Source organism: Egretta garzetta, unplaced genomic scaffold (genome assembly GCF_000687185.1).
Source record: "Egretta garzetta isolate BGI_Z169 unplaced genomic scaffold, ASM68718v1 scaffold418, whole genome shotgun sequence".
In the NCBI taxonomy this organism is placed as follows: Eukaryota; Metazoa; Chordata; class Aves; order Pelecaniformes; family Ardeidae; genus Egretta; species Egretta garzetta.
In genome coordinates, this window is record NW_009260492.1 from 516,975 (window position 1) to 517,692 (window position 718).

At 65.6% G+C, this 718-nt stretch overlaps 1 protein-coding gene across 1 annotated transcript in view; it reads right to left on the reverse strand.

Moving 5' to 3' along the window:
• Positions 1-718, reverse strand: part of LOC104131113 (nuclear receptor ROR-beta) — a gene marked incomplete at its 5' end in the record, with an annotated part of 10,575 nt that overhangs the window by 3,051 nt on the left and 6,806 nt on the right. Inside the window, 2 exons of the mRNA XM_009644238.1 lie at positions 1-10; positions 203-324. The exon at positions 1-10 is cut by the window's left edge and continues 120 nt beyond it. Coding sequence (XP_009642533.1) covers positions 1-10; positions 203-324 — 132 coding nt within the window. The remainder of the gene's footprint in view (positions 11-202; positions 325-718) is intronic.

Here is a 718-nt window from a genome sequence, read left to right on the forward strand (position 1 = left end):
CAACTTGGGCCTGCCCCCCCCCCCCCCCTTCCCCCCCCAGTTGGGCTTTTGCAGTTCCTAAAGCACCAAAAGACCCCTCCTCATCCTCCTTGCTGTCCTCCCTGCCTCAGTGCAGCACCCGGGGGGACAGCTGTGGCCCTTGCCAAGGGCTGCCGTGGCTCTGGCCATGGAGGGGAGCCGGGGGGGTGGCGGTGGCACTCACCTTGCTCTGCAAGGCGCGGACCTCCTCAGGGGAGTAGAGGCTCCACGCCAGGCGCTTGAGCTCCTCCGTTGTGTACTGGCACGTCTCCAGGTGTGACTTCACCACGTTCTGGGCCACCCGGTCTGCAAAGGTGAGGGCAGCGGGCAGGTGGTGAGCCCTAGGGACCCCCCCCTTGTCCCCACACCCTGATGCCATCCCCTCCCAGGTGTCCGGGGGGGCTGAGGGGGCTCACACATGATATCACAGGGATCTGAGGACAGATGGGGCACCGGGGGCTGTCCCTGGGGCAGAGGACAGATGCTCTGCATGACCTCAGGTGCGCTGAGCTCCATCATCATGGCGGATGAGAAGCTGCCCATGAGCCAGAAGGGCGCCCTTGTTGCCAAGAAGGCCAATGGCATCCTGGGGTGCATGAAGAGGAACGTGGCCAGCAGGGCGAGGGAGGTTCTCCTCCCCCTCTGCTCTGCCCTGCTGAGACCCCACCTGGAGCACTGGGTCCAGTTCTGGGCTCCCCAG